At 35.6% G+C, this 13,308-nt stretch overlaps 4 protein-coding genes and 1 non-coding gene across 6 annotated transcripts; 1 reads left to right on the forward strand and 4 right to left on the reverse strand.

The window, feature by feature from the left end:
- Positions 1–1,745: 1,745 nt before the first annotated feature.
- Positions 1,746–5,657, reverse strand: LOC108757258. The gene is made up of 3 exons (XM_018501726.1): positions 5,380–5,657; positions 3,611–5,245; positions 1,746–3,412 (listed from the first exon to the last, which is right to left on the reverse strand). The coding sequence occupies exons 2-3, from the start codon at positions 5,048–5,050 to the stop codon at positions 1,853–1,855; spliced, it is 3,000 nt and encodes a 999-aa protein (XP_018357228.1). The 5' UTR covers positions 5,051–5,245; positions 5,380–5,657; the 3' UTR covers positions 1,746–1,852.
- A 330-nt stretch (positions 5,658–5,987) lies between these two features.
- On the reverse strand, positions 5,988–7,297 carry LOC108757208. 2 transcript variants are annotated; one of them, XM_018501625.1, is made up of 4 exons: positions 7,194–7,297; positions 7,008–7,125; positions 6,579–6,910; positions 5,992–6,398 (listed from the first exon to the last, which is right to left on the reverse strand). In XM_018501625.1, exons 1-4 carry the CDS (start codon positions 7,242–7,244, stop codon positions 6,060–6,062), a joined length of 840 nt encoding a protein of 279 aa, XP_018357127.1. In that variant the 5' UTR covers positions 7,245–7,297; the 3' UTR covers positions 5,992–6,059. The 2 variants fall into 2 exon arrangements, with proteins under 2 accessions (XP_018357128.1, XP_018357127.1); XM_018501626.1 differs by lacking the exon at positions 7,194–7,297 and having other exon boundaries at positions 5,988–6,398; positions 7,008–7,173.
- A 319-nt stretch (positions 7,298–7,616) lies between these two features.
- Trnai-aau lies at positions 7,617–7,690 on the reverse strand. The gene has a single exon. It is a non-coding gene; the product is annotated as a tRNA-Ile (tRNA).
- A 190-nt stretch (positions 7,691–7,880) lies between these two features.
- Positions 7,881–9,366, reverse strand: LOC108757222. Its single transcript, XM_018501665.1, has 4 exons — positions 9,295–9,366; positions 8,985–9,146; positions 8,671–8,860; positions 7,881–8,592 (listed from the first exon to the last, which is right to left on the reverse strand). The coding sequence occupies exons 1-4, from the start codon at positions 9,295–9,297 to the stop codon at positions 8,201–8,203; spliced, it is 747 nt and encodes a 248-aa protein (XP_018357167.1). The 5' UTR covers positions 9,298–9,366; the 3' UTR covers positions 7,881–8,200.
- Positions 9,367–10,021: 655 nt separating this feature from the next.
- LOC108757220 lies at positions 10,022–12,344 on the forward strand. Its single transcript, XM_018501663.1, has 8 exons — positions 10,022–10,344; positions 10,463–11,008; positions 11,088–11,281; positions 11,365–11,438; positions 11,493–11,604; positions 11,717–11,779; positions 11,891–12,054; positions 12,198–12,344. The coding sequence occupies exons 1-8, from the start codon at positions 10,041–10,043 to the stop codon at positions 12,328–12,330; spliced, it is 1,590 nt and encodes a 529-aa protein (XP_018357165.1). The 5' UTR covers positions 10,022–10,040; the 3' UTR covers positions 12,331–12,344.
- Positions 12,345–13,308: the final 964 nt, after the last annotated feature.

The following is a 13,308-nucleotide window of genomic DNA, read 5'->3' on the forward strand; positions in this document are numbered from 1 at the left end:
AATTCTGATTAGAATTCAAAAAGATCGATGAAATAGCCTCAAAAATGATCTAATCATTATTTTTACAAAAAGATTGATTTTTTGCAATTGATATGCATAAAATGCTTAAAAAATAGAAATATCGAATCCATATTAGCAATTATTCAATCGATATTTTGGTAAATCAATATTTCTGCTTATGATACGTTGCAATACGAAATGTTGAGCTTTTTTTCTGTATCGCTCATCCTTAATATTAATTATCGTTTCCAAATGGAGATTACATTCCACGCAAATTACTCGTATATTAGAAATTATTTTAATTATAATATCGTAGAAGCCTAGCTGATAATATTTATGAACGTTTCAATTCGGTTATTATGATAATCATTGTTCTGGATACGTTCAATTATTTACTATTTACATCGAGTACAAGTAAAAGTTCATGTAAAAAATAGTAGTCTTCCTTTTTTCTTTAAATAGTTGTAAAAATTTCACTGAGAAGAAAATAGAAACAGTAATCACACAAGTATTTCATTACATATGAATTGTACGAATTAATATTTTTACTTAGTATTTGGTGTTACATATATATATATATATAAAATATTTATCTCACATATTATTTTTATAACATTAAAAAACATTAAACGCATTATTAAATTCATTCAAATTACGTGACCATTGTATATTTAAGATATATAAACGTTCTTTTGTATCAGCTGGTGGTATTATTAGTAGCATTATTATTTATAAGAATCAAGGTTATAGGTATTTTAATACTCTTATATCGAAATTTAGAATTTAATAACATATAATAATTAATAAATTAGTGATTGTCTTTATTGTAAATTAGTTAGAAATTTCGATACGATGCTAAATGAAAAGTATGTAAAAGCAAGATGCTTACATAAGGCTGCACATACAATCTGAAATAATTAATATATCAAAATTTGATTTTAAGGAAGATTCCATTATTATAGAGCTCAACACATAATATTCGTTCCATGCGAGAGTTCCTATCTAGCTAAACTTTTATTATGATGCGTTTATATGATTACTGTATATGCAGCCAATTATCTTTTTTAACTGTTTAATAAAATATAGCACATATAAATTCGCAGCATAAAACAATCAAGAATTGTAAAATATCGATCCTTTTATATATTCCATTTTTGTACACTTTTTTATTATCACTTGCTGTAGAGATTATTATGGAGTAATTTAGTACCACTATTTTAGAAAAAATATATGTCACATAAACTTTCCATAACGTGATATATTATTGAATTGTATCGATCATGAATGCGAGAGGATTTTATAAATACATGCGTGTGTGTGCGCGCGCGTGTGTGTATGCTGTATATTATAAGAAAAATTGAATCGCTGAAAAAAAATAGACGAATAAATTACTTGTTAAGTATATATGACTTCGAAACGCATGTTATAATCGGATAGCGACAGTAATGAAATACACAGATAGTGATTTTTATGGAAAAATATCAACGATTTATTAATAAAATAACGATTTAAAGCGATTATGAGCCGCGGAGTACAAATGAATATCAGGCTGAGGCCAGCTCCTGGATCACAGATCGTGTTAAAGTTATATATATATATATATATATATATATACACATACACACACATACATACGTATACATACTACAAAAGCTATGTTTAATATAATAACGATCATCATTATTCAAAATTATCACTATTATGCCATTCTTAAGCTACGTTTAAAATATTTATGATTATCACGTCATGTCCAAAATAATTATACAGTAATCACTCGATCGAGAGCACTCTATCACGAAAAATCACTCAGGATCATGATAGTAAAAATCATTACTTGCGTCCATCACGAAAATCACTCGAGACCGCGCAAATTACTGGCACTCTCGAGCGGACTTGAATCTAATAACAGCACCTGATATTCCGTACCCGCCACGTCGTCCTGATAATACATCGACGGTAGCTCTTCTGTGAGCAACAGACCTTCGCTTAAATCATCACTTGTGCCCAATACAACGTCCGACGTTTCCGTTACTATCGAATTCGTCAATGTACTGTCCTTCTTCAATTTAGACCAATCAGAATATGTTAGATCTGTCCTTGCCGAACCCTGTTCCTTCACTGATACAGTTTCCTTGTCAATCCGCTCATTTTGCGTATCATTTTGGAACGATTCCGAGCTCTTCAGCAAGGAGTTGAAAGGTGGCGGTTCCGGTTCTGGCAAACAATGATCTGTTTTTGACGAAAAGGTATCAAGAATGACGGCATCGCACGGAGTCACCATGACCATTTGTTCTTCTTCGACGACAGTGGATGAACTTGGCGAACTGTGCACGGTACATAAAACGTAATCTATGTCGACATCGTTCGAAGATGGTTTAGTCAACAAATCGTCGCATTGTATACCGTGTACTTTTAACATGTGTTCACGAAGAATCGTTTCGCTGCTGATTAAATGTCCGCATATCTCTATCGGACAACGATACAGCCATTCCATTTGATCCCCATCCTGGGAACATGTACTAGCACTCTGCTTCTCAACTTCATTTTCCTTCGCGATAATCTCCGCAGCACTTATCAGTTCCGTGTTCCATCGCTTCGACTTACTTGACGGCTTCACTCGCGAATAATGAGATTCTTTTGTTCTCGTACGTTTTTGATTACCAGAAGTGCGTTCGAGCATATCATTGGCTACGTTTTCCGGCTTAGTCTGCTGATGCTTCTTGATGTGTACATACAAGCTGCTCTTGGCGGAGAATCGGGCATCACACACGAAGCATTGGAAAAAGCGGCCTTCCGTGTGCGTTAGTCGGTGCTCCTTCAGATGTTCCGAGCGCATAAATGCCTTGCCACAATCCGGCACGTCGCACACAAATTTACGCTCGTTCGTGTGCTTCTTTTGGTGGCGCTTAAGCTTACTGGATGATGAAAAAGCCCACTTACAGTCTTGAAAAGTACAAGGATAGGGTTTATAGCCGGTATGAGACCGCATGTGTGCTTTGAGTCGGCAAGGCTTGTCGAAAATCTTGCCACAACCCGGCCACGAACACTTGATGTCCACTTCTTTATAGCTATGTGATCGTTGATGTGACGTCAATGCATTGCTACTGTAGTAACGTTTGCCACAACCCTCATGCTGACACACGTAAGGTGCATGACGTTGATCGTGCGACTTCATGTGTAGTTCCAATGCTCGTTTCGTCTGAAACTTCTCACCGCAGTCTGGCACCTGGCACACGATCCGATTAGGACGATTGTGCAACTTCGCGTGGCTCCATAGATTGTAGACGGTAGTAAAACGACGATTGCAGCCTTCCACCTCGCACACATAATCCTTGCGCTTCAGATGTGTCTCCTTGTGTCTTTTCAGCTTGAACTCTGAATAAAAGGCCCAAGTGCAGCCCTCAAAGTCACACTGCAAAAATATTGCCAATTAAAACAATTGTAAATGAAAAAAAGAGAACACGATTATATGTCGAGTAATTTTAAGAGCTAGTTCACAAAATTAACTTTAAACACTTTTATTTTATTTTATTTGCTGCAAAATTTATATCACTATGACAAAATAGATTAAAGAAAGAAGATAAATATCATATCTTTTTATATAATATACCTTAAACGGTCTAACTCCATAATGGGCCAACAAATGGCCCTTCAGAGTGTACAATCTACCAAATTGTCTGTTGCAACCGTCTCGTGGACAGAGCCACACCTTGTCGTGTTCGGTGGTGCACAAAGGTTGCAGGCTATCGTCGGTGATACCTAATTCTTCCAGTGCATTGGATATAACAATTTCATATTGATTACTTGGATTACTATCGGTACCATATTCAACTGTGCCATTCCAAACTGCGGCTGAAGTATCTATCTTGGGCAATTTTGGAAAATTGCCTGTTGCTTCAATCAATTCCGAAGTCTTGCCTTGATAGATCTGTTTCTCTGTGCCAGTATTGATAACAATCTGTGTCATGTTGGAGGTTTTGTCAGTAGATATAGCAACCACAGCCATCATGCCATCCTGTGAGTCTGTGTCAATGGCAAAGCTTTTACCATTAATATGCTTATCAAGCTTCTTCTCTAGTCGTTCTGTCATCTGTCGACGTTTCTTGATGATACGAGGTTCAAGTTTTGTCTTCTTCAATTGTTCTATTACCATACCATGCGTATCTATTTCCATGGAATTTGTCATAGTATTCGACGAGTTCTCCTCTATTGATGGTAGAGTCCCAATGAAGAGCTCCGAGGAACTTACTGAAGATTGTACTACAGTTTCCTGTTCTGTCTTTATATCCTCCATTTTGTTCACGACTATATTCACTGGTAGCTGATTGAGAGTAACCTGTGTGGATTTCTCACAGGGTGTCTCATTGTTCTGCACAGGAACTCCAATTTTTGGAGTATTTTGTTCAACATCATGATTTTCTACACTTATCATTGACTGGCTGCTCGCAGACGGTAGAATCTCACCAGCCACTATCATGTCATCCGGCGTAAGGGTCACTAGTGGATCCAAATGATCCAGCTGGAACTCTGGTAGTATAAACTCGTCGACGACTTTCTCGCATGGTGGTTCCAATAATCGATTCTCGCTGTGCGTCAGATCCTGTAATATCGGATCATAGCTTGACGACAGATTAAGCTTCTTAGTGTCTGCCAAATCGATGTCAATGGACAAACCATATGGATCTTTGCTCAGAAAACAACCATGTGATAGTACCTCTTCACCCAAATATCGGTCTACGCCCTCTACCATCTTGGTTGCGTCCAAGTCCATACTCGATGGCACCGGCGGTTCCGTGCTACGCATCTTAAGCCATTTCTCAAAGTCAGCTACCGTCTCGACGACGTCAACACCCTTTCCAGTCACCGTTTGTTGCCAATTCTCATTTCTTCTTGTTTTTTGATTCCTCTTACCGACTTCTTCCGTTCTCGACGAAGCAAAAAGAGCATCAACGGGCGCGCATTCCGTTCCTTCGTTTTCGGAACTAATCTTCTCGCGACTATGTCGTCTCGATGTACATGCGGTGATGGCGGCAGTTCCTTTACAAGACATTTGTGGTCTGCTCCGTGGCCGGCACTGCGGAGGAAGCCCACGTTGGTGTGGAGCGACAACGACATTCGACAGAGCATTATATTTTTTTCACGGCAAGAAGGGGCTCCGTTCCAGGAGCCCGATGCTACGACTCGTTGCACGTGCAATTGTCACCGAGCGTCTCGAAGCGAGCACCATTTTTCTTACCAATTGTGTCTGCGGCAAAACGCAATACTAAAATGCAATCCGTTTCTCTAAATCTTTACAATCCGCACCTTATATCGGGCAATCGCAAATTGCAATCCGAGGATCGCGCGGTGCGAATTGTCGAAGTCAACATAACCTCTTACCGTGTACGCTGCTGCGGCAGGCGGACAGACTAGGCAGCGATGTGTCGGATCGATACAGCGGTTATGTTCGATAGGGAGACTCGTCCGGTGATAACGATAGATAACGAGGTATTGTTTCCTCCGGCGTTTGCCGAGTTTGCTCGTGACCACGAGGAAGATATTCGCGCACGACTCGCTAATTATACTCTCTTTCTACAGATAGTACAAATAACAATAAAGAGAAAATGATAAAACAATCAACAATCAACGGGCGAATTGACGCGCACAACTAGCTCGCAGCTCGCAGCCGCAGCTGAGCCACCTAGCGGCACACACGATTATCCTATAACGCATCAACATCATGATCGATAACAAAGATCCGTTCTTTCTGACGTATTCTTTAACCCTATTCTACAATGTGCTCATTGTTTCCTATTTTTTGCTTTTTACCACTTGATTTTTTCTCTCTTCACAACTGTTATATATATATATATATATATACATATATATATGTGTGTGTGTGGATATATGGAGCAAAATTTCAAAGTGTAAAAGAACCATTTATTTATTTTGCGTACTTATAATTACACAACTTATCGGACTTATCAAACTGAAAAAACTAAGAAGAAACTAAAGATCTCACGAAGATGTTTATTATTTATATACCTATAATTATTTATCGGAATTTTTACACTTTGGATCTATTTATGACGCATGTTATTGGACTTGGACATCTCTTTCGTTAAAATTTTGAATTGCTCAATTCTCGAATGCATTTGTGGCTCTTCCTGTGCCATCGCCTGACGCAATATTTTCGCTGTAATATCGCGAGCTTTCGCCGAGTCTGATACTGGTATCATCGACATACGAAATTTCTCATAGGTCGGAGGATATGATTTAGTGTTCTTTGATCTAATGTTCTTTTGATGCTGATCGGTGGTTCTCTTGGTATTTAAACTATTTGAATCCGGCTTCATTTCTTCGTATGGTTTTCTGGGCGTTGTAGGTGTAACCGTCTTACCCTCACAAGTTTTATCATCCTTTTAATAATCAATAATGTATTCTTATAATAATATGAAAACACATACAACACATTACAATTATGTCTGTAAAAAATATAAAATATAATATCTCCTTTTCTTAAATTGTCAATGATTTTCAAATCTGAGAAAATAGCCTAGAAAAGTGTAACTGTACTGTAACTAAATGTTCTTTGCTACCTTAGGGAAACCTTCTATTATCGCCTTGTTCAGCAAAACAGCTCTGGGCAATTTGTACGAGGGTGGTGGCTTAGGCTGCGGTTCTGTAAATCTCGTATTTTTCGATTTAATCAGATCGATGTAGATCACATTCCTAGATGCCATTTGATAACGCAAATTCTTGGAACACGCTTGTTCTTGACAATTGGTCAGCTGGTGAGCGCAAGGATTCTTTGAAGATTTCTTAGGACCAAACACATATTCCCAAAGGGACAATTTCCGTTCTGCGAGTTTCTTCTGTGTCGATGATGATGTTCTTTGAATGTTCAAAAAACATATTTTTTTCCTTACTCCTATTCAAATATATTGAAATAATTATGTTAGAAACACAGAGCTTTTTTTAATTTTATTATGCATATAATGATCCATAAATTTTTTAATAAATTTCACCATAATGCTTAGGTGTCTTTGATACTGATCGTCTGTTATAATCAATAATATTTTTCTTTGAACAGATAGACTTGGCGTACTGCCACGATTGTTGCCACAAGGGGTTATATTTATTCTTCTGAGAATAAATTAAGAATATATTAACATACTGTTTACATACAGACATTAATCAAGATCAAGTCTTACGTTTAATGAGATTAAACCGAAAATTTGGAGTCCGGATCGAAAATGCGCCATTGAGGATAAATGTTTCACGTTCACAATTATATATTAAAAAATAAAATATATATGTTCTGATATGTACTATTTATATATATTTAGTAATGTGAAACAAAAAACGATGTGAACTTTATAGTGCAAAAATACTCATAATTTTTTTAAAGATTCAAAAAAGACATAAATATATACACTAATTAGAAAATTAAAAATGTACTCGCCAAGTTTTATAAATATTCACTTACAAGTACTATGTAGTTTTCATAAATTATTTTGAAAGTCCAGTACGCTTCTTTGTAATTTGATTAATATAATATTAAATTCTCAAAATAAATAAATAAATATATATATGTATATATATCAATCAAATGTTAAAATATTGAAAAAAAAATTTGGCCCATGAGGGGATCGAACCCGCGACCTTCGCGTTATTAGCACGACGCTCTAACCAACTGAGCTAATGGGCCAGCTGTACGGTGTTTTTATCATACTATTATTATAGTTCTTTTATAAAAAAAAAGATAATTTATAATAAGCAGACTAACTGTAATAAGAATTACAAATTAAATATATCTACCAGAAATATAGGAAATATTAAAATAAATATATGGATTTAAGAAATAAACTTTAAAATAATATTTTATTCATAATCGTGTTTAACATAAATTTATAAATTACACAAAATAGGATGCACTATTCGATATATATTATATTTAAGCATATATACAGAGCAATTAATTATTGGTGCTTCCCTATCTCAAAACCTGACGGTGCACAACACATATATGTATATGTATAGACACTATATACTTTTTATAATATCTTTTGATTGCTATTTTTAAATGGTGACGTATTTATTTCTAAGTCTGTCATGCATATAACATTTGAAATTGAATTATTAAAAAATTTTTTCTTCAATCGATCTATCTTATACTTATTAAACATACAATTATGTACAATCTTCATAAATTATTACATTAAGATGATATCACTGGAGATGAAATTCGATTGGAAAGCTTAATTTTTTTGAAAGTTGGTCCATAATCGTAATCTTCCTCTGATTCTGTTGAACTGATATTGATAACTTCACTGTGTTTATATTCGACAGGTAATTCTAATACTTCATCGTCTTCGCAAGAACATACATTTATATCTGATTCTATATCACTCTTCTGAATCTTTGAATGAGATATATCAACATTCAAATAATCATCAATATCACTGACATCATCAGAGACATTATCAACATAATGATGGAAATCTGATAAACATAATGACGTCTCGTTACTCGATAGCTCTACATTAATGCTACAGTTTGAGGAAACACTGTTTTCATTGATGTTTATTATCTCCTTGAATATTTCTGATTCTGAAATTTTATATGCAATAATATAATATATGCACATAACTGTCTTAATCATGTCTTAATCATTTATTATAAACAAACCTGTAGTAGTTATTTTAGAGATTAGTGAAGTATTCGTAGTATCCACACTTGTTAAATTTAGTGAATCACAGTCTGATATTTGGATGTTTAATTTTCCAAATGAAGCAACAAGTTGAGAACGGAATTTTATATATGATTCCACTTTATAAAAGCATTTGTTACACAAAATTGCATTATCTATCTCTGATATCTAAAAAAGAGCAATATAATATATATGTATTTACATTAAATTGTTATATGTATAAACATATATATATATATATATATATATATGTGTATAATAAACAAAATATAAATTATTATATGATATTCACTGTATGACCAGTAATTAATTCGATAGCATCCCTCAGTGTCATATATCCGTCAGATTTCTCATGTGTGTTTTTTTCTTGTAAGTTAAGCAACAATTTTTCATCAAACACATTTCGGTGATTATCATCAGACAACTGTTTACAGGAGATACAATAGATATCCGTCTGTAACAAAAACCAATTAAACACACCTATATGATTAATCTGTACTTTCTAAATTTTCTTTAGGTACTATACGTCATTTATTGAAAACAATTATTATTTATTCCAGTGAATAATCCTTAACAGATAAAAATTATAAATTTATATTCACCATCTTTCCAAAGACTATATATCGAATCAATGGGCTAAGCGCGTCGTGCAGATCCTCAAAGTTACAACGTAAATACAGTAGGCTGCTCAATAAGGCATAAGAATATATATCAATAACTTCCTCTTAAAATGTCAATTTTAAATGAAATGTCAAATCGTTCAAGAGAGAAAGAGAGAGAGATGCATCGATATATTATTAGCTGAGAAAGAACTGTGTACAATTACAATCACTGATGAAAAAGTCATGCGAGAAAAAAACTTGTTCACTCCACTCGTTCAATTACATCTTTCTACGTTTCGTATCTTTCCTTTTATTTTAGAAACTACATATATATCTCCATATCATTTCGAACTGTTTTAACTGTAGAAAGCGCATTTTTAGTTTACGATTATTCCTACTCTATATTTGATCTAAACACGAAGGTCGCGACGGTGTAAACAGTTTATTTATTGTATTTAGGTCTTTAAGTTAAATATAGCATACAAATCGCCGGCTAAACGCACAGTGTACCACTGCGAAGTGCGAAGATCGCGTCGTGAATGATTACAAGCGGAGTGAGTGGAGCAGAGGGAGCAGAGTGATGGACACACATTAAAGAGCATCGACGAGTGTTGTTGATCGAGCCAACCTAACCTGACACGATCAGCAGGCAGGTAGACAGACAGTGACAGACGTGAAGCGAGCGCGTACTTCTCTCGGCGAAGACGAGCGTCGCAAATGACTCGATCGTAGCGTCGACCCGAATTATGGCGAGCCGTAAGAGGACCGACGATCCAGATCGTCGGTTGTCTCAACGCCACTTGTGGTCCTCGTCGTCTGACGAGGAGGAGGAGGAGAAGACGACCTCCTCCTGGACGCCCTGCGTAGCGACGTGTAAGAACTCTTCGTCGCTGTCGGGAAATGAAATGATTTTTCTGCCGTTTTCGTCGTCCGATGAGGAGAAAATGATATCCTCCGCTCGTTGCCAGGATACCCAATCAATGAACAACCCGTCGCCGACGTCGGACCGTTTCAGCAGGAGTCACGCCGACTCCATCGAGCAGTCGACAGGTTAGAATTTCACTATCATTGTATACTATTTATTATATCAACGCAAACGCTTTGACGGGGGATTGTTTTTTGCTTTTTCTCATCTGACTGTGGAAGCTAAAAATGATTTTTTTCGCAGGTCAAGACTCGTCGTCGCGTCGCGACAACAATCCCTTTAGTTTTAAGGCCTTCTTAAAGAATGGCATGCAGCAAACCAACTATCACAATACCGGGGCAAGGCCGAAAGTCTATTCATCCTCCACATCAAGTCCTGGTAACGTTCTTGACAAAGATAATGTCGGCAGCGGCGTTTATTCCGGCCGAAACCCAACGGAACTGCCAGACTTTGTACAGGATCACCTGGTCATTGAACAGTGTTACCTGAATCATGAGAATAGTCAACCAATACTACCTGATATGGATAATCTGCCGGATTTTGCATTGAACAGTATGGAGCAAAGGCAGTCTCGATTACGGAACGAGACCAAAAAGAACGACTCTGATATCTTGTGCGATGACCTACGATCGTTTGATCTCACTGATACATTGCACAAAGGCTTACCACACAGAGATCATTCTGCATTAAATACAAAAAATCAAATGCATTCGAATCACTTGGACCTACCTACGTTCGAGGATAGACTCAACGAAACTACACCTATCTTTCCTCGCCCTGAACACAGAGGTATCTTGCCGACATGTTTTCAAATTATACAATTATGTTCCTGCTAAGTTTGTGAAGATAAGAGGCATTTCTTTTATAGGATTTCCATTTGATTTGCCATTACCTTTTCCTGACTCCAATCCTAGTATAAATACAACCGCACGAGGCGATCTTCCATCAGGAGGTGAAACGAATGTTCACAAATCTCTACCAGACTTCTTAAGCGATGGTCCTATACATAGATCGTCAGATTCAGAACCTACAGCGAGCATGACAGAATCTACAGAAAGAAGGGTAAGATCACTGTGTAATGCAGCAATTTCATAAATAAGGAAATAGAGGAAGTGGAGAGAATTCGAGATTATATGTTATTACAGCTTTTGCTCGAAAATGAAAGATTACGTCAGCAATTAGAGGCATCTCGAAGGCAACTTAGTGAAAAAATGGAAAGGTAATTATACCTTGCTGGAATAAATTTCAGTTTATATCGATCCGTTAATTGCAGAATTCGTTCATTGGAGGCAGAATTATTATCTAAAAAGGAAGTGGAGCACGAAGAAACTGTACACTTGGAAAAAGCGATGGAGCAAGTCGAAGATAACTTAAAACGAAGTACAGTAAGTACAAAGATAAGGATTTGCATTTCAATTGGCAAATTGGAATTCTTACATATTGATTACATTATGTGCCATTGAGAAACGATGACAACATTCTATTTGTATTTCGTAGAAGCGAGCAGTTAATGCTGAAAGTACTGTCACATCATTGAAAAAAGAGATTAAAGTTTTAACGGTTAGTATTGTTTATGTTTATGTTAGTATTGTTTATGTTTGACCGACTATAATGGAACAGAATATATTATAACACATTCTGATGTATCGACTTGCAAATCTGTTAATTTAGACAGAGATATCTCTACTACGACTGGAGAATAGTGAACTTCGAGCTGGTATCTCTGCGGCTGGACAAAGTGAATCGAATGCTGGTGCTGTTAATATGAATCGTACAATTAGAAGGCTTGCGCGTGATTTATTCGCGGCTGCATCGTCGGCTGAAGTATCCCTCAGGTATCCTTCATTATTTGACTACTATCAATTACAAAAACATATATTTGAAACATTTGATAATTTTAGAATGGAATACTGTCTATTTTAATAAAGAGATGCATAGTTTTTCAAATCTAAACGAAATTTCGTGTATTCCTTTGCAGACAATTAATGTCCGGTGTGGATAATCTGAGAGTGCTCGCATCAACCCTCGAAAATGTGGACAGGATAGAAGACTGGACCAAAGACTTTTTACCTGATTCCGACGAGGATAATGCCGCCGGTCCCGCAGTATAATAGAATTTTCTCTCTTTCTCTCTCTCTCTCTCTATATATATATATATAATATACGAATATATATTATATATATTCGTATTTTCACACTATTCCCCTTTTTATCACTTCACCATCCCATCAATCTCCAATTTCACTACGCATCCATTGATGATAAATGATTCATACGTTGATCGATTCAACATGTTAATGCATTGCTATGCAATGTATTGATACTTTGAACGCAATGAGAATTTATTGTTCAATTTCTTGTTATCTACATTCGTTGCAGAATTTTTAATTTTCATCCCTCCTGCTGCCGCCCAGACTAACATCCTAACATAAGATCGCTTCGATCTGAACGTATAAATATATATTATTTATAAAATATTCGTGATATTTTTATATTTGTGACAATTTGTAAAATTTATTTAATCGAATCTATGACGATGCAAAGAAGCAGATACCTTTCCGACGATATCATGACTTTCTTTGATTAAAGAGGAACATATTTTCTTAGTTGTATATTGTATGTGTGAACAAAAAATGCAAATTTAAAAAAATAATCGGAATCTTACGTGATATTATCGCAAACATAAGACATTAAAAAAATATTCGCCTGATAGACATTAAAAATATTCACCTGTTTTCATCACGCAGCATAGCACGTGATGTAAAGCTAGAATATATTTTTTATATATACAAGAGATATCGAGATTCTCTCTTACCACGTATACGATATGTACACATGAGGCTTTAAATAGACATACATAACAATTATACATTTAGTCCGATTCCAGTCCATAAATTTACTAATAAGTTCAGATCACAATGCTTGTATATAATGTCATATATATTTATTTTCGATCGTATGTAGATACATACATGCGAAATACAAATGAATGTGTACGATATATGTGTAATACTTTGGTATTGAAAGAAATCAGATATAAACATTTCTATATATATATATATATATATATATATATATATATATATATA

This window comes from Trachymyrmex septentrionalis, unplaced genomic scaffold, assembly GCF_001594115.1.
Source record: "Trachymyrmex septentrionalis isolate Tsep2-gDNA-1 unplaced genomic scaffold, Tsep1.0 scaffold134, whole genome shotgun sequence".
Taxonomy (NCBI): domain Eukaryota; kingdom Metazoa; phylum Arthropoda; class Insecta; order Hymenoptera; family Formicidae; genus Trachymyrmex; species Trachymyrmex septentrionalis.